The sequence below is a fragment of the Carettochelys insculpta genome, chromosome 26 (assembly GCF_033958435.1).
Source record: "Carettochelys insculpta isolate YL-2023 chromosome 26, ASM3395843v1, whole genome shotgun sequence".
Taxonomy (NCBI): domain Eukaryota; kingdom Metazoa; phylum Chordata; order Testudines; family Carettochelyidae; genus Carettochelys; species Carettochelys insculpta.
In genome coordinates, this window is record NC_134162.1 from 3,884,180 (window position 1) to 3,909,138 (window position 24,959).

Consider the following 24,959-nt stretch of genomic DNA (forward strand, 5'->3'; position numbering starts at 1 on the left):
TCACAATGATCTCTTCTGTGCATATAATGTAGGACACACGCTTGGCTTTCTGGGTGCTTGGAGGTTGAAGTCTAGGATTTTAACACTTCCAGAAAGGGCTTGTGCTTTTAATTTTTGTTTTGCCTCTTGTTTTTGTAATGTGAAGATACAGAAGATAACTTTAATATAACCTATTATTCTTTATAATGAGTTGAGTTATGCCCTCTTTCAATCAGCTATTTTTTTAATGTTTATAATAACAAAATACACATGATAAGTGTGAAACTTTGTCCATTGAAATTTGTTATCCAGGTGGCTACACTGGAGATATTTATTCCAATTCCAATTTGAAGAATAAAAACGATCTTTTTGAATATAAGTTTGCAACTGGCCAGTGGACAGAGTGGAAGACTGAAGGAAGGTAAGGACTGGAGTCTGGGCTTTGGTCTTAACTATCTTGAGAAGTTTAGTATCGTCCACACCTCACAGTTTATCCCTTTTCCAGATCATTTATGAATAAGTTAAAAAGGATTGGTCCTAGGACTGACCCTTGGGGAATGCCACTTAGTAGCCCCTCTCCATTCTGAAAATTTGCTATTTATTCTTACCCTTTGTTTCCTGTCTTTCAACCAATTCTCAATCCATGAAAGGATCATTCCTTTTATCCCATGACAACTTAATTTGCATATGAGCCTTGGTGAGACACCCTGTCAAAGCCTTTCTGGAAATCTAAGTACACTCCATCTACTGGATCCCCCTTGTCCACGTTTGTTGACCCCTTCAAAGAACTCAAATGGATTAGTGAGACATGATTTCCCTTTACAGAAACTGTTTTGACTTTTGCCCAACAAATTATGTTCTTCTGTGTGTCTGACCATTTTATTCTTTACTATGTTTTCAATTGAGTTGTCTGGTATCAACGTTACTTACTTGCCTGTAATTGCCAGGATCCCCTCTAGAGCCTTTTTTAAATATCGGCATTATGTTAGTTATCTTCCAGTCATTGGGTACAGAAGCTGATTTAAAGGATAGGTTACAAACAACAGTTAATCGTTCTGCAGTTTCACAGTTGAGTTCTTTCAGAACTCTTATGTCAAAGCCATCTGGTTCCGGTGACGTGATGAGGGAAGGACTGTTGGCGTCTGGCTGGGATTCAAGCTTTGGAACTAGTGGAGTCTTCATGGCAAAGCCAACTCTGCTTGCCTCAGATCATCCTCAGGATAGCCCACACATTAATACGAATGGTCTGCTCCAAACTTTGTGAACTGACTGGTACCAGAAATATGTTTCGCTTAAAGCTGCAACATTCATGGCGATCATCACTATCAAGAAGTGTGCATAAATTCCAGAATGCAAAGCATAGCTTCTGTTTAGTCATTAATTTTCCCTTGTGACCACAAAATTGGATATTCGGTCGCTCGCAGTTAGCTGACAGAAATCAGTTGGAACAAACTGCATGTAGGGATTGTTTTATCTCCCCCATCTTTTGGAGAAAGCAATGCTGTCCCTAAATAGGGCTGCTTTGTCAGCTAGGCATGATACCAGAGTCGCTGTTTCAGTGCAGCAGACAGATGACCATCACACCTGGGCTGCCTACGTGCACGTTTGTGGGTAAGTGCTTCCAGTGGTATCCTCCACCTGCATCGAATGTCGCTTGCCCATTGCCATTGGGCTTTCATCAAGAGAGAAATCTTTGGTGCCAAGAGATGTCCTTTCACATATGAATAGCTTTAAGCGATACTGGCTTGTGAGTTGCAACCCCGGACTTTCTTGTCACACTGACCATAATGCACAGGCTCAAAACTGTTGACATGTGCCCTGGAGGGAAAGAGCACAGGTTTGAGATCAGAGTTTCCTTCTCCTAGACTGATGTGCCTAAAAAGGCTTAGTGAGCTCTGTTTGTGCCAGTTTGAAATCAGAGTTTCCCTTCTCAAAGGAACTAGTGGACCATGGCACCTTATTCTGTATTCTTGGGCGCAGCCCCTTGAAATCACTCCACAGATGGCTTCCTCAGTCTGCCATCCTGAGGACACTCCTAAATGCTGTAGTACCCCAGCGCAAGGGTTTGTCTTATAATGAAATACTAAGTTATATGCCATTGCTTAGACCAAAGGTGTGTCCACGTCACTTCATATTTGTTTGCCAGTTGGAAGAATGTGCTTGCAATGCTCATGCTGTGCACAAATTTGAGGAATGTCGTTTGAGTTCTTGCTTCCAATACCATGACGTCCAAGTACCTTTTGCCAGGTGGTGGAATCTTGAACAGAACTTACATTAGAATTAAAAGATACTGAAGAGATCATTGAATTCAGGCTTTCATCGTCTCTTTTTCATCGTCTGCAGTAATGTGGGTGGATATGCACTAACAAGTACAAGCCACTGTCCAGGCTTCAGTCTAAGCTTTGCAGTCATGAGATGAGGCCTGATAGTGTGTGTGGTTGGAATTAAAGTTGGGGAGCTTGTGACATCCTGATGGCAAAACCAACTCCTGCTTGTCTTGAATGGCTGTTCAGAATGGCCCATGCAATAATATGAATAGCCTGCTCCAGCTTCTGTGAACTTGACTGGTACCAGAGATGTGTGTTTTACTTAAAGCTGGGACATCTTTGTTATAACATGCAAGTTCTCTACCAGTGTTTGCTGAGTTGTATTCATGGTGATCCTTGCTGTCAAGGAGTGTGTACATATTCCAGGTTGCAGAAGCATAGTTTCTGTTTAGTCTCTAATTTACTCTTGTGATTGCAAAATTGGATACCTGGTTGGTTGTGGTTAACTGAGAGGAGTTACTTGGAACAAGCTGTGTTTAGGGAGATTGTTTTCTCTCCCTTCTTTTTTTTTAAAAAGCAGTGCTGTCCCTAAATAGAGTTGCTTTGTCACCAGGGTGTGATTGCTGTGACCAGCTTGGCTAAATTGTAGCCTTTCTCATCTATCCTATAGTCTTTTAATCTTCGCTTGTATGGAAGTTTGTAACCCTAATGATTGTTGTTAACCTTTCTCAAGACTTTGTCCAGTTCTAATGTATCTTTTTTGAGATAGGTCACTGCATGTTCAGGATCTCACCAAAAACAACATGGTAATCAGATTCCCTAGTAATTAATCTATAAATTATTAGCTAAGAAGAGAAATGAGTTAAGGTCAAAACAGAGAGAGTGCGTTTAGACTGATCTGCAGTATGAGTTTAATTGTTACAGTTATGAAGTCTGCTGATTCTTTGTAGGTCTCTGAGATTCCTTCCATGAATCTTTCAGAAGTCCCAAAATAGCTTTTGGGGATGTCATTCAATGGCTCAAACTCCCTCATTAGAATTCAGCAGATCAGAGATGTTGGATCAGTATCATGAATCCATGTTTGTGGCTTTACCAAACAGAGAGCAAAATGTCTTCACAAGAAACGCACACTTGAATCTGTGACAGGTCCCAGTGTCACTTGTTTGAAGGCTTCAATCTTATAAATAACAAGTGATAGCCAAGCAAGTCTCCATTAAGTAAATTCACACCAAAATGGTAAATATGTGCCTTTTGATCTAATGCCAACTGAGAATATTTGCTTACATAATGTCAAGGTAATATAGACTTACAAGTATGAAAATGATTTAGCAATCACATATTCCTCAAGTGCTGGTTCCTGTGTGGATTCCAAATATGGATGTGCATGTGTACCTTGTATTCATAGTGGTGTCTATTGACCCACATGTGCACGGGCCACATGGTGCGTCTAAGGTGAAGAAATAGGGGAGGAGGGTGTGATGGAGCGGGGGGTGCATGTGTGAGACTCAGGCTGGATGTGTATGAGACAAGCAGAGCAGCTCCCAGCAGCTAAGGATGACCCTGGCGCTATAACCTAGGCTGGCAGGTAACACCTCTGCCCTGAACAAAGAGGAGGGAGGAGTCAAAAGGGAGTTTTTTTGAATTGGAGGCAGCAGTTAGAGGCTGTGGGGAGAGGGAGCTGGAAGGTAGCCAGCCTGGTGAGGGGGGGAAGCTACACCCCAGAGGGGCACCCCTCAGGCTCCTCTCCCCAGGACGGGTTAGAATGACTGTCTCTGACTGCTGCACTGACTCTTCTGTGGGAAACTGTGCTGCTGTCGCCTAATAAACTTCCTGTTCTACCTGTTCAGTGAGAGTCACTCCTGCCTGTGGATGGGGTGCAGTGCATGGGGACCTCTGAACCCCATCACAGAGGGGTTCGCCATCCCATTTTGGACCTTGCTCCCTGAACAAATACATGTTTAATCTTGAGGCTCAGTGAGACCTAATTATTTTCTAAACAATTTCTAGAATAAACACATGGGTTTTACAGCAGTTTGAAAAACTGACTCAGACAAAAAGTGCTATTTAGTCGTCTTATTCCTCTCCACTGGGACAGTCTGCATACTGAAGCACTCGTTCCCAGCCTCACACCAGAGAAATGATTTCTATGAAGCAAGTACATTTTCATTTTATTTTCCCAAAACAAAAATTGAGTTAAAGACCCGAACAGCACCAGGTAAACCTTCTAATAAGTCTGTATAGTACTCCAGAAGCTGGAATATGAAAATTTAATATTTCTTCTGCAATTCTATTGCTGTACAGATATTTATGTAACCATGTCACCAAAAATGGGCTATGGGAAAATTTGATGCTTTTAAAAGAAATTGCAGTAGAATTGAAGTCAAAACACTAGTTACAAACTGGCAGCCAACCATGCACTTAATGTGTCAGAGGAATACTCAGTCAGGCAGTATCAGAGACAAAAACAAATAAGCACAAAACAAAACGCCAATTTAGTACAGAATTGTGTTTAAACATAAATTGCTTATAAATAAAAGGAAGGTTAAAAAAGAAGTGATAAGATAAGGGAACTGTTTCTGTGCTTGTTTCTATTAAATTATATTTAAAAGCAGCATTTTCTTCTGCATAGTAAAGATTCAAATCTGTATTAAATCAACGTGCAGCTGCAAATGTTTGAAACAAGAATATAACATTTTGTGAAGTTGTGAATATTTCAGCATTATGAACATCCTCCATTCTGAAGATGTTCATAAATCTGAGGTTCTGTTGCGTTCACAGATTTTCTGAAATTCAGCTTTCAAGAGGTCTCATCTCTGTTATGAGGGTAACGGTCTGAAATTCAGCTCTGTACTAAACAGGCTCTGTAATAGCACTTGTGCAGGCTAGATGCTAAGTATTATCTTCCTATTGTAGATTGCCAGTTGCAAGGTCAGCTCATGGTGCAACAGTATATAGTGACAAACTGTGGATCTTCGCCGGATATGATGGAAATGCACGGTATGTAGCAATATTGCTTCACTAATTCCTTCGTAATATCCTTCCAATCATTATGTTGGATCTCTATAGAAATCCTTTCTCACTGTGAGGGATCTGAATAGTAATGTGAGCTTCCCTATATGTGGCCTTTGTTTCTCTCAAGTAAACGTGTTTTCATTCATTAATACCTCGTTCAAATAGATAAATGTTAAAAAGTTTAAACTGATATATGACAATATGCTTGTGACAGGCTGTATATTGCCAGTGGAAGGTTTGGGGGATAGGTGAAATTACAATTCTCCTGCTCATCAGTCATTTAATGCCCACCTATATGTGGGTCACCACTCTTTATTTTTAAACATTGGAAAATTAGCAGTGGGCATGTATAAAGCTCCCAACATGTTTCAGTAATAACCAGATAGCAAAATGTCATATTCATATGCAATAGCAATATATATAGTGAGGTCCAGTGTATCCCACAAGTAGGGTTCAGTTCTAGACCCTATGTTGTTTAACATTTTTATCAGTGACTTGGAAGAAAAAATTCACTGATAAGAGAGCAAATACTACTACTGCAATCTTTGTGCCAAATGAAAAATGAGGCAGATCTCTGATGATAATCTGGAATGTTTGGTAAATAAATAATAAACAGTATTGCAAATACACAGTTAATAAACAGTATTTCCTTTAATATAGTGGTGCATAAAGTCATGCATTTAGGATTAAAGAATTTAGATCATGGTTGCAGGGTGGTTGAATGTGTTTTGAGGCAATTATTAAAAAATACTTGAGGTTCGTGGTGCATAATCAGTTAAACATGATGCTTGTGGCCAGAAGAGCTAATGTAGTCCTTGGAGGTATAAACATTAGAATATTGAGCAGGAGTAGGGAGATTAAACTTTGACACTGGTTACAGGAATATTGTGTCCAGTTGTAGTGTTTACAGTTGATGAAGAATTTTCATAAATTGGGGATGGTTCAGGGAAAACCCCATGAGAATGATTAAAAAATTAAAAAATGTGACGGAACACTGTATGCTTATATTGAGAAAAGAGACGTTGAGATATAGGGAAAAAGTTTGAAAGTAGAAGGGTCCTCACTCCAGCCAGCGGGGTATAACAAGAGCCAATGGCTGGAAGTTGATCTGCTGAGCCCACTCCTGAGGCCCCTCTTCCCAGAGAACTACTTGCAGTCCCTGTATCTAGATGAGGTAATAAGTAGCTTGTCTTAATGAGGCAACAGAATCCACTTTGCCAGCAAAATTGCTGTCAGAGTAGAATGCTTAGACAAACGCTGTCTGCTAATAATCCATTTGCTACGTCGTCCTATTAAAAAGTCCCTGTGAATGGCTTAGAGCCTACTTGCCTATGCTTTCCTATTGATTTTTGCATCTCGTGTTCCTGGTCCAGCAGCCTTCTCTGCTTCATCTCAATTATGTCAGGACCGTAGCTTTCTCCTGGATTGTGAGAGCAGAAGAAGCCTGCCTGGGTAAAGCTGTGCAGGAGAACCACCTGGAGTTCAGTCCACGCTTTCACTAGGCTTGAATGTGGCACTCAGTGCCTCGGAAGAGCTCTCTGTAAACCCCGCATTCAGCAATTATATGTGATTGTGATATTTCATAAAAAGCATATTATGTAACACACTACATGAACAGTCAGAATCTTCTGAAACGTCTTGTTCTATCCAAATATGTTTATCAATAATGTGTATTAATATATGCAGTTTTGCTGTATGGTTGTTACTGAAGTATGCTGTGGATCTGCTAGTGACATACAGAGGAGGTGATGCCCATCCAGGACGGTGTTTGTAATCAGCAGAGGAGTCGTAATCAAGGGATATACAGTTCAATGATAGCTGTGCAAGTAGCACGTAATGGGGACTACTCAACCCCATGACTCAGTTGTACGAGACTATGCCAGAGGGATTGCTCGATCAAGTAACTCAGCAAAGGTACACTTGGACATCTGGACAGGCGTCTTGCAGGCACATGGTATAAAGATATAAAGTAGGGGACAATAATATTATGCTTTTGCCTTTCTCCTCCTACATATGCTGGAAGCAAACAAGAACACTGAGGCAATGACAACTTCGTGAGGAGACTGGCCCAGGGTTAAGGGAGAGGCCGTTGTATTAAGAGCTGTAATTTTCAGTGGGTGAGAAAATTGCTTGATCTAAATACAGTTTCATGGTTTTAATGTTTAAGTTTTAGATCAAGTAGTTATCTTTGTAATCTTTGGTAACTATCTCCTGATATTTTATTCCTACCATTTATAAGAATGTAAATCTGTCTTTCTGTAGGTAATTGATCTGTTTTATACTTCAACCAAGAAGTATTGTTTTATGTAAAGTGCTTGGGAAATCTCAGTTCTGGTTATAAAACCTAGTGCATCACACTGAGGGAGGGATGGACTGGGTAATCAAGTCACACAGCCCAGGCCGAGGGTAAGATAGTACAGTTCAGGGATATAAGGCTGGGGAGTTGTGGGGGTTTGGCCGATTCCTTTCTCCATGTGATTGATTGAGTGGCTCTGGGAGCATTTATGCAAGCTAGCCGGGTATGCAGCTCTGCATGCTGTTGTGCTGAGTGATTGCAACACTGGGTGGGATTTGCTTCCTGTCAGTAGCAAAGCATTGTGAAAGCCAGCCAAGGCTAGATAGTTGAAGGGGCATGGTGATACCCTCTTTCCAAGCTGCACCCCATTTTGTTATGGGTATCTGTTTGGATGGGATGTTCCTATTTAAAAACAAATAGCTGAATCAGTTGAGCCCACAGTAGTTAAGGGAAAGCTAATAAATAAATAAAATTGTTAGTCTTTAAAGTGCTACAGAACTCCTTGGTTTTTTGTTTTTAAGGAAAAGCAGTTATTCAGAGAGTCTTGATCCAGCCCTCAGTACCATAACTAGGGAGGAAAGAAGATGTCTCAAACTAGCAAATGAGCAACTTTGAGCAATCTTTCCTGAACAGAAAGTAAAGATTAAAGCAGTTCTAAGGGGGCATTGGGGTTGTTTAAGGTTGCAGCAGATCTGTGCACAGCAGACAATGGTAAACTGAAACAGTCTTCAGCAGACAGTGTGAAACACCTTGGAGGACTCCTGGGTCTATGTGGATGTTATAGTGTGCTAGGATTCGTGTGTGAGTGTATGTTGGGGGGTCTTGTGATTTAATTAAAAAAAATCAAATCTGACACTTCTATGAATAAAAAAAATTCCAAATATAGCTTTAAAACCATATTATTTTGTTTGTGTGTGATGGGTATGCAGCTGAACTTGTCAGGAATTAGAACGCCTTTCATTTTCTTGTTTTGGCTTGCCGAAACTCAGGGTCCCCCCTCTACTCCTAAAGGGGAATGGCTCCAGCCTGAGCCCAGATATCTACACTACAAGTTTACAGCCCAGTGAGCCTGAGTCAGCTGATACAGGCAATCCACTGGGGTTTAACTGTAGTATAGTATAGTTGAGGATGGTTTTCATTTTTCTTAGTGAGAGCCTTAGCAGAAGAATTGGAGACCATAGGTTCTTCTCATCTGAATCTCCAGCCCTTACTTATCTTACTTATGAGCTCATTTAAGTCCTCTGTTGAAAATCTGAGTCAGAGTCCCTGGGAGGCAGGTCATGTGAAGGAGGAGGTCTCTCTGGAAGTTTTCTTAACTCCTAATGGAACCTTTTTTTCTGTTTGAGCAAGTGAGCAGAACAGACCGTTTTGCGGAGTTACTCAATTCCTAGGTGTGAAGTCTATTTAGGAGTTTGCAAGATGGCTGGAAGAAGATAGCCTGGGTGTAAGAACCAGGAGTGAGAGGTCCCTCCCAGCAAAATGTGGCCATGTTGGTAGCATCTTGTTTAGGAACGTGAATCTCTGAATACATACACCAGGGAAGGGAACATTCCTGAGTAGCTGGAGCTTTACTGGTATTGAGAGTAGGAGAGTCAGATTGCATTCAGCAGCAGTGTGATGTGAGTAGTGAGTTCCTCACTCAAAATGTGCTTGTAGTAAGGTTTAGCCGCATCACTAATCTCTGGAGTTGGTACGGAGGATGGAAAGGAAGGATGGAGCAGAATAGAAAAAGGAGGATTTCAACTAAAATTTTATGGGTTAGCAGCCCAAATCCTCTAGCTCTGGGCAGAGCTGTTGTGAAGAATTGTTCATTGTTTCACAAAAGCAACGAGATTAGTGCTGTACAAGAGTTTGCATTTACATGTGATGATCATGGAAGTTGCTAAAATCTCTTAGTAGCTTTTGTGGCATAGCTAAGTCTTTAGGACAGTGTTTCCAATATTATTTGGCCATGGAACCCTTTTAAACTGGAAAGAATTTTGTGGAACCCCGTTCCCAGGCTCTACTCCTCTCAGCCCCCGAACCTGGTCCCCGTATCCAGGCTTTGCCCACCTCAGCCCCAAATCTGCCCCGCATCTCCAGGCTTTACCCACCTCAGCCCTCAAATGCACCCTCCATCTCCAGGCTTTACCTGCCTCAACCTCAAACCTGTCCCCCCCATCCTCAGGATTAACCCACCTTAGCCCCAAACCAGTCCCCCGGCACTAACCTATCAGTGGCGCTGGCTGAGGAGCCTATGCTGGGCAGCCATGTGTGCCCAATGGAAGGAAGGCTGGCGTGGACGTGTTCCGCTGGTGGGGATGAGCCGAGTCATGCCCATCGGAGGGTTGTGGCCACTCAGGTAGCGCAGCGAGTGAGGAGTTCTCTGCCGCCGCTGCATTCAAGGAACTAAATTCAGTTGGTTTAACAGACGCATCCCTCCTGCTGGCCATTAAACCAATTAAATTTAGTTCTACTGTTTCAGCAGCAATAGGGCAGGGAGCCACAGAGGAGTCAGCTGTTGTAATGGAATTTTCTCGCAGAACCCTAATTTTCACTTTGTGAAATCCTGCAGTTCCGCGGAACACTGTTTGGGAAACAGTGCTTTAGGAAATTCCTGTTGCATGTGAGAATAGGGAATGCTTCTGAGGTTTGGACTGTTACTGCTGACTGATGTCTTTGTTCATTACAACAGCACAAGCTAAAAATGACCAGCCTAAAAGATTGTGAATCTGATATTGTTTTCATGTAATCTAGGTTAAATGATATGTGGACGATTGGCCTGCAGGACAGAGAACTAACGTTCTGGGAAGAGGTAAGCTTGAATCACAACAATACAGCACTTCCTCTTGATATTTTTATATAATTCAGTTAACATTTTCTATTTCAGATTTCACTGCTTCTGGAGAGTATAATTTCATGCATATTTAACAGGAAACAGATTTTTTTTTTTTTTGTTTGTGCTGTGTACATATTTGAAATCAGCTTCAGCTTTTCATGTCAGATGTGAAAATCAAGTATGGTTTGAACCTTTGTATACATTTTGCAGACACTGAAGGCAGAATGAACCTTTTTGATCACCTAGTCTGATCACCTGCATGGCACAGACCAGAGAATTTCACCAAATGATTTCTGCATCTAGCTTGTAACTTCTGTTTGAACCTAGGTCAGGTTTTCTCAATGATATGCACAAATCACTTGGTGAAATTCTGTGAGACATCCCATCCTGTCCTAATTTTTTTAAAACTTCAGGGCCATGTCTACACTTTGTCAAAATTTTGAAAGGGCCATGCTAATGGCCAAATCAGACGATACTAATGAGGGGCTGAAATGAATATTCATCCCCTCATTAGCATGCCACTGGCCACAGCACTTCAAAAGTGCCCTGTTTCGATCATGCATGGCTCGTCTACACAGGGTCCTTTTTGAAAGGACCCTGCAAACATCGAAATCCCCTTATTCCTATCAGGAATGAGAATAGCCATCCTGTGTCAAACCACAGGTCCATCTGACTTTGTATCCTGTCATTTGATAGTGGCCAATGCCTTCAGAGGGAATGAGCAGAACAGGTAATCATCAAGTGATACTTTTGTTTTAATATTTCTCAACATTTTCATTACAGAATTAGAAAGATACAAAATTAACATGGCACACATTAAGTGCATTATAAAATAGGTAATCAGTAGGTCTCAAAGTGTAATTGTAAATAGGGAAACATCATTAATAAGTACATTGCCCTATATTTAACTTTTTTGTCAGTGATCTGAAAGAATTCATTTAGAATTTCTTAAGGATGTCATGGATTCTTTCACCTGCAAGTCTTTAAATCAAACATGGATGTGTTTAGATTCTAAATGTAGTTTATTAAACAAACCATAAGTATTAGCAGGCAAACTTTTTTTTTCTTTTCAGCAATATCCAATAGAGCAAACATCTTGGGAATTTACTTGTCAAATCACACTTACACTAAAAGTCACAGAGAGAGTAGTTAAGAATGATTCATTACAAAGTGAATTATTTAAGTTACTAACCAGTTGATCCACTCAGCCCTTTCTGCATCTTCACCTACATTATATTATCCCAATAAGCAGTTTTCCTTATGATGTTTCATTCTTGCTGCTAAGTCCTGTATCTCCTTGCACTGCTTCCATTTGGCACATATTCCCAATAGGCTGTCTCTTACACCCAGATGCCATGACAGTATTTCTATGGCAAAGGTGTGGGGGACTATGAGAAGCTGTGTGTGCTGAACAAGATCTTCCCTTTTTCCTTCTAGTCCACTCCACTGTTCCTTTCTGTGTTGCCTCCATTCTTGACTCACCCTAAGATTCTGTGGTGATTTGATCTTTTCTTGAATTGTTTTTAGCAAGTTTAGCTGTTATTTGATGCTTTGTTTACATCAGTGTTACACTATTAAGTGAGTAAGTTTCCATCTAAACACCAACTAAATTTATAATCTCTAGGTGTCATTGTGGGCTGGAAAAATTGTTTGTGTTCACACACTACATGATTGCTCTTCAACTAATGGAGATCAGCAAGTGTTGTCTCAGTCCTTCCGTGTGCAGGTACAGTTCAGAAATACATAACTTAGTGTGGCTTTTGCTACTTTTTTAGATTGAACAGAGTGGTGAGATCCCTCCTTCCTGCTGTAATTTTCCTGTGGCTGTTTGCCAAGACAAGATGTTTGTTTTTTCTGGCCAGAGTGGAGCAAAGATCACAAATAATCTCTTTCAGTTTGAATTCAAGGAAAAAATGTAAGTTCCAACATTTGATTTAAGTGAAATATATGTAGTAAGTCTGAAGTACATGATGAAAGATATTGAAGAAGAAGCAGATTGTATTTCATAACTAAGAAGGGCAGTTCTTTCTCATGTCTGATTTATTTGGTTATTTAGTGGGAGCTCCGGCTAGTATTTGGGTAAAATGTTAGCAATAATACAGTAGCTTAACAATATGCTTTGGCTAGATACAGTTTTACACATAAGAACAGAAACCTATATAGATTAATTTGAAATAATAGCCAGCTGGCACAATTTTCAGATCTGGGTGTGTAATGGTAGACTCCTTAGTCCATATATAGGTGTCCAAAATAGAAGGGGCCTGATATTCCAGAGGTGCTTAGCAGCCTCAGTTCTCATTGAAATGAATGGGAGCTGTACAGGTTGTACCTCTCTCATCCAGTACCTTCGGGATCTAACCTGTGACAGATGAGAGGATTTTCTGGACCCGGGGAGGTCAATTGTTGTCTAGAATGTTACTAGCATGTCTTCTGCTTACTGGGCTCAGAGAAGACATTTAAGGGTAAATTACAGCTAAATAACAGCACAAAACACTGAGAGCAAGGACTGGTGGCTTTAAATAAACTTCATGGGACTATGGGAAACGTGACCTCATCCAAAAGTGGTCATTCAGCTAACTAAAATTATGCTGGATTACGGATGTTGCCGGGCAAAAGAGTTCTGGTTTAGAGAGTTTCAACCTGTAGATGCTCGGCATTTTTGAAAATCAGATACTTAGTCTGTATTCTATCAAAACAACTTAACATGTCTATCTTTCTGTCATTATTCAGCATAAAATAAAGTGTGCAAATCATATGTCTTGTCCTGATGTCTGCCAGACATCTGGCTGACTGCAAGTGTAATAAACAGCTGAATTGATGGCTCAAAATAGTAATTAACATACTATGTTAAGAAACTGTGATCCCTTCCCAAAACACTAATTTTATTTAAATGATTTATTTAGGATTTAATTAGGGTATATTTTCCATCTCTAATAGAGTACATTGGGGGTTTTGAGAGAGTTGATTTTCAGAATTCATTTTGAAGGAAGGAGTTGTAAAAGATTTATTCTTTGTTTCATGTTTTGTGTCTCAGTTGGACACGAATTCCTACTGAACACTTACTTCGAGGTTCCCCTCCTCCTCCGCAGCGAAGATATGGTCACACCATGGTTGCTTTTGATCGCCACCTCTATGTGTTTGGTGGTGCTGCAGATAACACATTGCCAAATGAACTTCACTGCTATGATGTGGATTCTCAGACCTGGGAAGTTATCCAGCCTAGTCCGGATAGTGAGGTAAAAAGTGCAATGTTTGATTACGCCTGTTTTTCCTTTTAATTTACCTTTTGCGTCCATAATATAGAACAGAGAATCTTTATTTAAACTAACATTAATTTTATTTATACTTTTATAGTGCCTTACCCAACAAATTATTATATTGTTAGTACAGAGTGAACAAAATTTACTTAGAAAGCACTTTCACTGTTGATACATGTGAAACTTAAATTTTCTTCATTGGTACTATTTTTAAAGCCTAAAAAAAGGAGTTTATAGGAACTAAGACTTGCTATTTAAAATCATAAATACTCATGTTCCAAGGCATGAGCCAACCATCAACTGACAAGGATTGGAAATATCCTCTGTGGGGATGTTATTCCATGATTAGCAAATGGGTTTGTTTTTATGATGATCTGAATCATCTGGTGCAGGACTTTCTCAGCTGAGATGCTGGACTAGATGGCTGACTAGTCTGATTCTAAGAAGCCCTATGCGTTTATTGGAAGGCAGTTCCTTTGTTTATGTTCCTATGTGCAGTACTTTCTTCCCCTCCCAAAAAAAGATCTGGTTGTAAATATGAGAATAATAGAGGACCTTGGAAAGAGTAGTTACCGTTGAATAATGTGGATTTATAAAAGCATTGGTGAAGAACTGTTATGAGCTATCTGTACACAGGCAAAAAGCAACATCGTTAGAATTTTAAAGGTGTCCAATTAAATAATCAGAAAACATAAAAATGATTGAAAACAAATTACCTCTTGTTACCTTACCTCTTGTTTGTAGGCATTATGGTACAATAATTACATGATTATATATCATTTCTCATTATGTAATGCAATCTTAGATACACCTGTGTCTAAGACAAACTTGTATTGCACGGTTTCAAGAAATTGTATATGACATGGTGTTTTTTAGCTGAGGTTTCAGTGACCCTTGATCATTTTGTGCTCAGAATACGGAAAATATCGGTGATCTCCCATCATGTTATGTTTCATTTATTTCCTGGTGGTATCATTACACATGTTAGTTCATCTTTCTGTGTAGGTTTTGCCTTGAATGATGTGTAATGTTTCAGTTGGTGCAGTATCATTTATGTAGTATTTGTATAAGCTGATCACAGAACAGAAAGGGTTCAGTAGTAGAATGCAATATAAAAAATTGCAAAATTTCATTTAATATTTTAAACCTGTAGATTTCCACATAATTTTTATTTTGAATTGTATGATTAGTATGTGTTGTTAATACATACTGGTTTTATCAATTAAATGGTGATATGTTTGCAGACAATGAGCCAAATTATATTGTGGCAGTACTTAAAGGTATACGATAGGTCATTTGATAACTAAATTTCATTGTAAAAATATTAGTGTAGAGCAGGGGTGTGCAAAGTATGGGGTGTGATATTTTGTAAGGGGATGCAACGTGATTGGCTTCCCCCTCACAGTTTCCGCTGTCTCCAGAGCCCTCTGATTTCTGCCACATGTCCTCCACCGCTGCGTTGCCAAGAGAGAGCCCCTGTACCCCTGCCTTCCCCTCCCCCCTCACCATTGGGCCAATCAGAGTGCACAGAGACCATAAGGCAGCCGGCAAGTTCCCAGCTTGATGAGGTTCCCTCCTGGGGTCCTCCCCGCAAGCACCTCTTCCACTTCAGGGCACTGCCTTTCTGAGCATCCCACCTTCTTTCTGAGCACTCCCCCTTGCAGCCCTTCCTGTGGCCCTCCCACAGGTTGGAGGGGGGCAGCCAAAAAGGGGGGGCATGACCTAAAATATTTGCTCATCCCTGACCTAGAGCAGTACTCATATTATTTAGCACCTTACTTACGCAGTCATACAGTTATCAACGTGAACAAATAGTGGAACAAAATCTACCATATAAGACACCAGTTTCCATATTTGTTATTACCAATTTTCATAGATTCTAAGGCCAGAAGTGTCCAAAGTGATCATCCAGTCTGATGTTCTACATCACACACATCATAGATGTCTTCACAGCTGAGGATGTTAGGGAGATTCTCAAACCTAAGCCATTCATTTTAGGTGACAAACCTGAGGAATCATCCCAGATTGAGGTGGCATTAGAGAAGGTTTTGGAACAAAGTGATAAATTTAATAGTAATGGGTCACTGGGACCAGATGACATTCACCCAAGAGTTGTGAAGTTGTGGAATTATTACGGGTAGTTTTGTAACTTATGCTTTACATCAGCTTCTGTACCTAATGACTGGCAGATAGCTAATGTGATGCCAATATTAAAAATGGCTCTGGGTGATCCTGGCAATTACAGACCACTAAGTCTAATGTCAGTACTGGGCAAATTATTTGTTACTGTAGTTTCAACTAAAATTATGAGACACTTAGGGTTTGTCTACACTGGGGCTTGTTTTTTGGAAAAAAAACCCAAACCCTTTTTCAAAAAAAACCCCCCAAAGCATTCACACAGCCAAGCAGTATAATTTGAGATGAGGGCTTTTCCTTTGAAAGAATTACTCCAGCTCTGCAAATGACTTTTGCTGATCCCCCTTCCCTTCAAGGTCAAAGAGGAATGTGTGTTAACAAAGCACAACTGTTATCGGCTCTTGTGAAGGCTCCTTTTTGCAAAGTTGAGGCTGTTAACAGTAGTTGTAAATGAGAACACTCCCTTTTGCAATATTGTGGCTGTGTGAGTGCAGTTTTCCAACATTACTTATTTAGACATTAGAACTTCAAAAGAGGTAATGTTGAAAAACTCTGCTGCATAGACAGACATTACAATGTTAGAACAAAGGAGACAGAAGCGACTGCAACAACTACCGTGGAATCTCCCTCCTGAGCATCACTGGTAAACTGTTTGCTCGTGTCATCCTTGGCAGACTCCAGAAGGTTGCTGAGAGGGTGTACCTGGAATCGCAGTGCGGATTCCGCGCAGAGAGGTCTACCATTGACATGGTCTTCTCTCTAAGGCAACTGCAGGAGAAGTGCAGGGAGCAGAGAAAGCGACTCTACATAGCCTTCATCGACTTGACCAAGGCTTTTGACTTGGTCAGCAGGGATGGTCTGTTCAAACTGCTCCACAAGATAGGCTGTCCTCCACGGTTACTCAAGATGATCCAGTCGTTCCACGAAGACATGAGAGGAACCATCCAATATGACGGCGCATTATCGGATGCTTTCAGAATCAGGAGCGGCGTCAAACAAGGATGCGTGCTTGCTCCGACATTGTTCGGGATCTTCTTCGCACTCCTCCTGAAGCATGCCTTTGGATCTTCAACAGAGGGCATCTTGCTGCACACAAGATCTGATGGGAAACTGTTTAACCTTGCAAGGCTGAAAGCTAAGTCTAAGGTGCGAGAAGTCCTCATCAGAGACATGCTGTTCGCAGACGATGCTGCTGTAGTGTCTCACACAGAAGACCAGCTTCAAAAACTGCTGGATCAGTTCTCCAAAGCGTGCAAGGACTTTGGGCTTACCATCAGCCTAAAGAAGACGAACGTACTCGGTCAGGATGTTGCTGAATCCCCATCAATCAGCACTGACAACTATACGTTAGAGGTCGCCCACGAGTTTGTTTACCTCGGGTCCACCATCACTGACACCCTGTCGTTGGACACTGAGCTAAATAGGAGGATCAGAAAAGCGGCCACAACTCTGTCCAGACTCAGCAAGAGAGTGTGGAATAACAACAAGCTGTACACTCACACCAAAATGCAAGTCTACAGAGCCTGCATCCTCAGCACCCTCCTTTATGGCAGCGAGACTTGGACCCTGTATGCCCGCCAGGAAAAGAGGCTGAACATCTTCCACATGCGCTGCCTCAGGCGCATCCTTGGAATATCATGGAAGGAGAGAGTGACCAACACCGCCGTTCTCGAGCAAGCTGGAATCCCAACCATGCACACCCTCCTCAGGCAGCGTCGACTCCGCTGGCTTGGCCACGTCCACAGGATGAATGATGGAAGGATTCCAAAAGACATCCTGTATGGTGAGCTAGCCTCTGGCAAAAGACCTCTCAGATGCCCCCAGCTGCGTTACAAAGATGTCTGCAAGAGAGACCTCAGAGAGGTAGACATCGAGCTGGACGGTTGGGAAGAACTAGCAGACAACCGCAGCAGATGGAGGCAGGGGTTACACAAGGGCCTTCAGAAGGGCGAGTTGAAGATCAGACAGCTAGCAGAGGAGAAGCGAGCGCACAGAAAGCACAATAAGGACTTGCCAGACACCCACGACATCTGCAAGAGATGCAGCAAGGGCTATCACTCTCGTGTGGGTCTTTATAGTCACAATAGACGCTGTAAATGAAGTCCTCAATTGAAACTTTAAAGGGCGCAATCCATAGTCTATGCAGACTGAAGGATGCCTACTACTAGACAGACATAGCCATAGATGAACATAATTTGTTGGGGAAAAGTCAGCATGGTTTCTGTAAAGGGAAATCATGCCTTACTAATCCAACAGAATTCTTTGAGAAGGTCAACAACCATGTGGACAAAGGGGGAATCCAGTAGAAATAGTGTACTTTAGATTTCCAGAAAGCTTTTGACAAGATCCCTCAGCAAAGGCTTTTAAGTAACGTAACCGAGGTAGCTGCCTTAGTCTGTGTCTTCAAAAACAAGAAGTAGTCCTGTGACACGTTATAGACTAACAGATATTTTGGAGCACGACAAAGTGGGTCTTTGCACACGAGAGCTTATGCTCCAAACTATCTATTAGACTATAAGGTGCCACAGGACTTCTTGTTGTTAAGTAAAGTAAATTGTCATGGGATAAAAGGGTAAGTCCTCTCATGGATTGATAACTGGTTAAAAGACAGAAAACAAAATGTAGGAATAAATGGTTGGTTTTCAGGATAGAGAGTGGTAACAACTCGTGGTGTCCCTCAAGGATCAGTACTCCAGTCCTATTCAACCTATGTATAAATAATTTGGCAAAAAGGGTAAACAGTGAAGTGGCAAAATTTGCAGATGGTACTAAACTTCTTAGTTTAGTTAAGTTCAGAGCTGACTGAAGAACTTGAAAAGGCTTTAATGGAACTAGGCAATTGGGCAACAAAATGGCAAATGAATTTTAATCTTGATAAATGCAAAGTAATGCACATGGGGGAAAAATAATCCCAACTATATATATAAAATGATGGGGACTAATTTAGCTATTACTACTCAACAGATAGATCTTGGATTCATTGTGGATAATTCTCTGAAAATATCCACCCAGTATACAACAGCAATCAAAAGAGCAAATAGGGTATTAGGAATCATTAAAAAAGAGACGGAGCATAAGACAGAATATTTTACTGCTTCTGTATAAATCAGTGGTGTGCCCACATCCTAAATGCTGTGTACAGATGTGGTTGCCTCATCTCCAAAGAGAGAACTGGGCATTGGAAAAGGTTGAGAAAAAGTCAACAAAAATGATTAGGGAGTTGGAATGGGTGCCATATGAAGAGAGATTAAGACTGGGATTTTTCAGTTTGGAAAAGAGGAGACTAAAAGGAGATATGCTGGAGGCCTGTACAGCCGTGACAGGTATGGAAAAAGTGAATAAAGAAAAGTTACTCATTTGTTCCCAAAACACAAGAACTAGGGGTCACCAAATGAAAATAATAGGTAGCAGATTTAAAACAAAAGGAAGATTTTCTTCACACAGCATGTACTCAACCTGTGGAACTCCTTGTCAGAGGAAGTTGTGAAGACCAGGACTTTAGCAGGAGTGAAAAAGAACTATGTAAATTCATAGTAACAGGAAAGTTAAACTAGAGATTAAATTAATCTAAACAAAATGCACACTAATACAATGCAAGGATTGTGTTAAAATGGCAATCTAAAATTGAACAGACCAAAACTGGTAAAATGAATATCAGGCCTAAATCAGTAAACAAAATAACGAGGGGATGAGCGACACTGCCTACCTTCCCCTTCCTTCCTGGCCCTTTTGCCCAAGGTTTACAACTACCCCTGTCCTCTGGAGGTTTGTGCATCAGCCTCAGCCGGAGGCGCCCTGGTCAAACCACTCTGGGTTATCAGCCAGCACCAGTGATGAGACACTGGCCAGACTCAGCATCAGCCCCTAGTGCTGAGCTTGCTTCAGTGTCTGCTTCTGACTTGCAGCAGAGCTGAGCTCCCATCTGCCATCGCAGGAGCTGGAACATGTGCAGGACCACGGTTTGGCTTAGGGGAGGCTTAACTTCTGTTGTGTGTCTCATTCACATCATCAGATCTTAAAATTTGCTGAACCAGGGCCATACAACTGTCAAGCACTGACTTGCCAGACTAAAGCAGCTACAGTCCATTGCTCCACAATTGTAAACAAAAAAACTGCATTTTCCCCTACCTTTTTATGCTGCCTCTTTTCCACTTTGTCTGTCTGTTACAAATAGAAGAAATGAATACCCTTCATACTACAGGACTGAGAGTTAATTTAACTCTTTCCTTTCCATCAAAGAATTGTTGTTGAGAGAGAGGGGGATTTTAACCTCGGAAAATTTAAATTTAATGATTTGTTTCACATAATGCTCAATTTCAGTTTCCGTTAAATGCTTGTTATAATTTCTTGTTTTCATTTTATCCGTAATCTCCCAATACTGAAATAAATGTTTGAATGTTCTTTGCCAAGCCCCCTTACCCATCACTGCTTGAAAAAAAAACCAAAATCCTCAGTTCGCCAACCCTTTGCAATACTGTTTGTGTCAGACAATACCAAAGTTCATGACACCACTAACTCTTTTGTCCCTTAACATCAATGCAGTAATTTGCTAGTGTTCTGATGTGCAATGTGTTATAGTTTTATTTTTGTTTTAGTAATTGAGTTTGCTAGTTTCAGTAGGTGGCTTTGTGTTGTTTAATTTTTTTTTTATATGAAAAGCACCTTAATTTTTTTGTTTTTTCTTTGGGTTATTATTACACAGATCTTAGTTTTATGTTTTTGTCAGTTTAGCTTTTTTAATAGTTTTAGAATGCTGTAAAGGAGCCGAATTAAGGAAATGAGTTGTATGTCACAAAAGCTTGTGCCCTAATAACTGTATTAGTCTTTGATTTGCCATCAAATTACATAGTGCCATTTTGACATGGTTAATTACGGCCCTTTACCTTGTATAGGGTCATGTGATTGAAACTTTTCTGTCCATCACACTTGTGTCTTGACCTTATCTTTAAGAAGGGCCTTCTTTCCCAATACCACCTTATACCAGATCTTAGTACCAGGATGTTCTGGCTCTAATCTTCTGGAAGGTGTTTTACAAGACTGTTTAGTGCCTAGGAGAGTGGGGCTATTTCCAATATCAACTCTTTTCTGTCAGGTTCTGTGAACTTGCAAGTGGCCCTGTGTTGTAAAGGGCCTGAATTTTGTGTATCGTTTGACTCTTGCTAACTTTGATTTATCTCAGCAGGGCCTGATTTTAATTCATGCCTTTATACTATGCTCAGGCCTCATGAGTTTTCCTCCATAGAGTATACTCCATTGAATTGTGCCAAACAGAAATTAAAACTTCAAGAGATTCATTAGAGCCCTTGTTTGATGTTGCATCATCTTTTACTTGGGAACATTTTCAAATCTTTGTCTTCGGAAACTTCTGGGAATGAACTTCATTTTTTTCCTCAATGAATACAGCATAGTGGCTGGGTTTTAGTAGCCGTTAAGTTTGAAATTTCCTGCAGACGCAAAGGTTGTTGCACTTTACACTGGGATGCTGATATAAAAGGTGCAGAAACATCCCCTGAGGAATATCCTTGTGGAAGGGAGGTATTTCTGAGTGTAAGACTTCTCTGATTTCTGCTGGAGGCCAGGAATAGCTTTCTGTCCTTGTCCTGCTGTTCCCTAAGCTGGCCCATCACAGGATTGCATGCCATGTCTCAAATACCATTTATTGCAGTTTTTAAGAAAGTTAGTTACGTATTTGTCTTATGTTTGTACTAAGCATTAGTGTGCCAGACAGAGCTAATCAGATTCTTTTTATGTTGAATTCAAGACCATGTAGGAGTGAGTTGATGGGGCATCAGGAGTCAGTTACAGCTCCCTGACTCTGTGGGCCAATCACTGATGACCAACATTATGCAGAAAATTTAGAGGCTGCTTTTGCCAAACTTGTTTGGTCCCCAAGAAACTGCCAGCTAAGTATTGGTGGAGCACATCTTCCCTCCCCCACTGCCTCCAACATGCTTTCTCCTGCTCCCACTATGCCCCTGCACCAAGCTGAGAAGCTACATATTCTAGCAGCCCCAACAATAAAGTTCTCAGATGGCTGACTTTAGCCAGATGACAGCTTCAAAGGATCTGGTCCAGGGCAAAAGAATCTGGATTACCATCTGTAGAAGTAATATATATGGAAAACTGCAGCATGCCAGTCTTCTTACTGACTATAAGATCTTTAGTGAATGAGGCAAGAGAATGCAGGAGCACTAACTTGTCTGTTTCTTTGAGGTACAGGATTTTTCCCTTCTGGTTCTGAACACTTATGATCAGTTGCTGTATGGTTGCTACAGTCCACATGAGGGCAGTTTCATTGCTACATGAAATAATTCCACTATCTAGTGGAACAGAAAGTTGTGGTCTTTTCGTGTTCCCTCCTATCCCCCTTGGCATCACTGTATTGGTGATACATAGCAGTGATAGACGTGTTTCATAATTAGAGTCCAAAGTACTTTACAAAGGAGGTAATATCATCATTCCCTTTTTACATAAGGGGTGGAATGACATCCCAAGTTTCGCTCTGTCTAGAACAGACTGAGGTCATCAGCATTCTCTGCCATGGTTATCTTATTTTGATTATTATGTTAGGTTCTTTTTTTGTCATCTCAGGCCTTAAATCTCAACCACATGAAATGTAAACCTTTTTTGCTTAATTTTGCGCTACAATGCAGTAAGGCATTTAAACACCTCTGAGGATCCAGGCCTTCCCAACCCTGTGAATCCTCTCCTGGTTTATGTACCTAACTCCAGATCAGCTGCTAAGGCAGCCAATGTCCTGACCTCCAGGACCCAGCTCTTTGTCTTCCAGTGGTGGGAGAAGATTGAAGCGCATACAAAGGTTTACCCTGATCAGCCAACAGCCTGCTCAGTAGGGCACATGGAACTGGAGATCCAGTTCAAGTCCCTGCGCTGTCTTATGCGTCAGGAGTTTGTCTACATTGCTGATGAGTGCTGCAATCACCAGGCCACTGGCTAGTATGGGCAGGTGTGTCTCAATCGCACCTCCTGAAGCTGTTCAACTTGTATAGTGTAGAGAGTTGAACTTGGCTCACTGGCATGGTTGGTGAGCGCCCTATTCATTATGTTGTGTTGTTTTTAGTAGCATTACTGTCATGCCTGTGTAGTCCTGCTCATGGACCAGAGCATCACTGGTTGGGTGTTGGATAAACCAAACAGAGAGAAGACTCCTTCTCCAGACTCAGTCTCTTTCTCTCTTTGTCCCAATGCATATTTAGTTATGTACAGAAAGTGTAGCAGCTTTAACGAGAGAGTGAGACACACAGGTACCAGAATGTCCAGCAGCATGGTGTTTAGAGACTGATGTTGGAGAGCTGCTCCAAATGAGGCAAAGGGGGTTTTGAACTTGGGCCTCCCAGGTCCTGCAAGAGCTCCTTACCAACCAGGGACACACTCAAACATGCATCTGTTGAAAAATGCTTGGCCTCTTACACACAATTGTCTTTTTCTTTGGTTGTTGGTGTGTTCAGAGGAACCTGTGGGAATGACCACTCCCCTGCTTAGTTGGATACTCCTACTTTGAAGCCCCAAGGCCTTCAGCTGGAGTTCTCTGCTGCCTGGCAGAAATTTAGTCTTGTTTTTTACTGTCATGCTACCTTGATGCTGCTCGTCAATGTAGCTGTGCCATTGTAGTTTGCCTGGTGAAGATGTGCTATACCAATAGGAGAGCCCTCATGTCACTGTAGTTACTCAAGTTCAACAATGGCAGAAGAAGCTACATTGGCGGGAGAGCATCTCCCTCTGACATAATCTGATGTGGACACCCTTTAAGTCAATGCAATTTACATCACTCGTCAGAGTGGCTTTTTCAAACCCATGAGCAAGACATTTACATTGATCTTAATTGAGATGAGCCTTTAGACACCTTGGTGTTTGGCAACTGCACAGTGGTTTTGAGACTGTGTTTCCTAAATGGTGCCTAAAGAGGCATAAAGGAACCTAAAAAACTTGGTGGATCTGGCCTTAAATGTCTGAAATTCTAATCATGGGGTAGCTTTGGCATCTCAGAGAGCAAATGAAGAATAAATTTGTTAATAAAAAGCTAAGAGAGCTGGAACACGACTGTATCATTGTCCATGAGCTGATTTTTAAAAGTTTGTATGTATGAGGCTAATATGTCAGCTCCCAGTGTTTTAGGGACTCCTGGTCTTTGTCCAACTTCTCATCTCCATCTATACTTTTACACATTGTTATTTTTAAATCTTGTAACCAGGTGGCCCATCCAGAAGTTGCTGAGAGAGTAGCAGCCCCAGAAGAAATTCCTTCCTTCTCTTCAGAAGAACGTGGTTTAAAAAAATCTCGAGATGTATTTGGTTTAGATTTCGGCATAACAACAGTTAAACAGCCCACAGCAGACTCTGAGGTAACTAGAATGTACATGAAAAATAAAATACTGAAAACTAAATTCCACTGCAGTACAGAGAACTCCGATTCTAGGCCTTTCCATTTTCTCTTTTCAGCTTCCTCCTCCTTTCCTTGAAAACTAACTCCATCCATTTTGCTTCTTATTTCTAAACCATAAATTTAAGATCTTAATAAAGGGCCTTTCTCTGATGATTTACATCAGTTTAATGAAACCAGTGTAAACTTCTGCATGGATGCTCTCAGTTGAATTTAAACCTGGTTTATATTGGTTCAATTTAATTATGGAAGTCATTCACTTCAGATAAATTATATAAACCAGGTCTAAATTAAATTAAGTGCCTCTGCCTGGAGATGTACACAGGTTGAGCTACATTGATTTTAGCACATATGCATGCTCTACTTTTCAACCCATCAAGTTCCACTGTAGGGATTGTTATCTTAAGTTAGACTAAATAAATAGGCCAAAGGTATTAACCCAATTACAGTCTAACATTAGTGTTGAACAAAAGTCTGGGATTTGGCATACAGGACTTGAGCCTCCTCAGTCCCCTGGCAAGCGCACTATTAAGCATCTTTTTAACCTTTTATTAAAATTATAGAAAAGCAGAAAAAAATGCAAAGCCTTTGAAATATATTAAGTCAAGCTTGTATTTAAACAATATCTGCTGTTCCCTTTCCCTATAGCTGGAGACTGTTTTTAAAGGAATTCCCACCACCACCTGCCACCCCATTTGACAGTCAAAGCTGGTAAAAGTCATTGTAGAAGGTATTCAGGATTTAGCTGCAGTAAGTAGGGATGATGATGTCAGCTGGGTCCCTCTCTCTCTGTG

At 41.0% G+C, this 24,959-nt stretch overlaps 1 protein-coding gene across 3 annotated transcripts in view; it reads left to right on the plus strand.

The window, feature by feature from the left end:
* Nucleotides 1-24,959, plus strand: part of LZTR1 (leucine zipper like post translational regulator 1) — a 63,765-nt gene that overhangs the window by 9,368 nt on the left and 29,438 nt on the right. For 2 of the 3 annotated variants that reach the window (XM_074977510.1, XM_074977511.1), the window contains exons 5-10: nucleotides 292-400; nucleotides 5,160-5,243; nucleotides 10,291-10,348; nucleotides 12,148-12,287; nucleotides 13,407-13,608; nucleotides 23,978-24,127. In XM_074977510.1, coding sequence (XP_074833611.1) covers nucleotides 292-400; nucleotides 5,160-5,243; nucleotides 10,291-10,348; nucleotides 12,148-12,287; nucleotides 13,407-13,608; nucleotides 23,978-24,127 — 743 coding nt within the window. The remainder of the gene's footprint in view (nucleotides 1-291; nucleotides 401-5,159; nucleotides 5,244-10,290; nucleotides 10,349-12,147; nucleotides 12,288-13,406; nucleotides 13,609-23,977; nucleotides 24,128-24,959) is intronic. The other variant, XM_074977512.1, reaches the window with a different exon arrangement.